At 45.2% G+C, this 1,428-nt stretch overlaps 1 protein-coding gene across 1 annotated transcript; it reads right to left on the bottom strand.

The window, feature by feature from the left end:
- Positions 1–395: 395 nt before the first annotated feature.
- LOC119344363 (anthocyanidin reductase ((2S)-flavan-3-ol-forming)-like) lies at positions 396–1,390 on the bottom strand. Its single transcript, XM_037614823.1, has 3 exons — positions 1,158–1,390; positions 838–1,054; positions 396–728 (listed from the first exon to the last, which is right to left on the bottom strand). Exons 1-3 carry the CDS (start codon positions 1,339–1,341, stop codon positions 581–583), a joined length of 549 nt encoding a protein of 182 aa, XP_037470720.1. The 5' UTR covers positions 1,342–1,390; the 3' UTR covers positions 396–580.
- Positions 1,391–1,428: the final 38 nt, after the last annotated feature.

A 1,428-nucleotide genomic window follows, 5' to 3' on the forward strand; every position in this document is an offset into this window, starting at 1 on the left:
CTTTCCATGTCAACCTAAACTCCTCCGATGGCTTTTCCTGTCAATCGCTTTTCGGTGCGGTTGGAACGTATTTTTATACATGGCGTGTTCAGTTGTCTATATGTAACTATATTTGCATGTAACATTTACATCTTTAATCTCAACCCTTAATCTCTAAAATAAGTGGTCAAGATAATTTAATCTATATGGACGAACGTAATGGTTTGTTTGATTCTTATTTTAATTTTATAATAGATAGATATTTTTTAGAGAAGTTCTTCATTTCGTGCCAACTTTCAGAAATAGGCTAATATTGTCAAAATCATCTGCGACGAGGTACTCTAAAATGACTTGCAATCAAAGAACATAGATTGCATGAGAAGGAAATCAAAGAAGATGGTGCGCACACATGCACATCCGTACACGGAAACTAAGTCACCCTAATGACACACGTACAAGTGTGTGGGTTTTTATTGCTTATTATTCCCTCCGTTCCAAAATATTTTACTCTCAAATGGATGTATCTACACACAAAAAACATGTCTAGATACACTCACTCGTCTAGAAAGCACATATGATCGGCAGGACATGAGCATATATATCAGTAGGGAAGAATCCCTGTGGTCCTACCGTACTCGACGACATCGTCAAAGATTTCACTCAGGTCATCGTACTTGTACTTGAACCCTTCACTGATGAGCTTCTCGGAAGAAACACTCACTCTTGGCTTCTCAGGGTACGCATCAAAACTGCAAAAAAAAAAACACATGGATATATCGTTAAAGCCCGCGATAAGAAACAATATATCCGTGTGTGTGTGTCTCGTGGAAGGCAACTCATCATCATAGTCTGATATACCGTTCAGGTTTCACGATGTATTGTGGGTACTTCTCCACCAGGAGACGGGCGAGCTGGGGGATGGTGGTGTTGTGGCTGCAGCAGATGTACCTCCCCGATGATGGCTCGTTCTCGGCGAGGAACACCTCGGCGCGGCAGAGGTCGTCCACGTGGATTATCGCCACAGAGTCCGTGACCGACTGCAGGCCTTTCAGGATATCCAGCTGTGCCTCGTCACCTGCAAAAGATATATATATATATATATAGACACCAGACAGTTTTTCTAGTTGGTCGTTAACAGAGATATAATAAAATGATACTAGTAGAAGAGAAATGCTCACCAGACAACAAGGAGAGGATAGCGGGGACGCTGGTTTTGGCCTGCGAGACCGGCGCTGCGCCCAGGGTGAACGCGGGCAGCACGGTCACTAGGCTGATGCCGCTCTCCTCCGCGAACTTGCTCGCCGCCTCTTCCAGAAGCACCTTCGACACCGCGTAGTCCTGCAGCAGCGCGACCACCGTCATGGTCAGGGCATGGTGTCGTGTTCCACCACGTGGTTGTGTCAGACCAACCGCACATGTGTGTGTGTGTGTGTGTGTGTGTGTGTGTGT

The sequence above is a fragment of the Triticum dicoccoides genome, unplaced genomic scaffold (assembly GCF_002162155.2).
Source record: "Triticum dicoccoides isolate Atlit2015 ecotype Zavitan unplaced genomic scaffold, WEW_v2.0 scaffold166506, whole genome shotgun sequence".
Classification (NCBI taxonomy): Eukaryota; Viridiplantae; Streptophyta; class Magnoliopsida; order Poales; family Poaceae; genus Triticum; species Triticum dicoccoides.

Excerpts from the sequence above, each read along its gene's own strand:
- LOC119344363 (XM_037614823.1), bottom strand. The coding sequence starts at position 1,341 with ATGACGGTGGTCGCGCTGCTGCAGGACTACGCGGTGTCGAAGGTGCTT. Across the intron at positions 1,055-1,157 it reads TATCCTCTCCTTGTTGTCTG|GTGACGAGGCACAGCTGGAT; the intron begins GTGAGCATTTCT and ends TATCTTTTGCAG. Across the intron at positions 729-837 it reads TACATCGTGAAACCTGAACG|TTTTGATGCGTACCCTGAGA; the intron begins GTATATCAGACT and ends TTTTTTTTGCAG.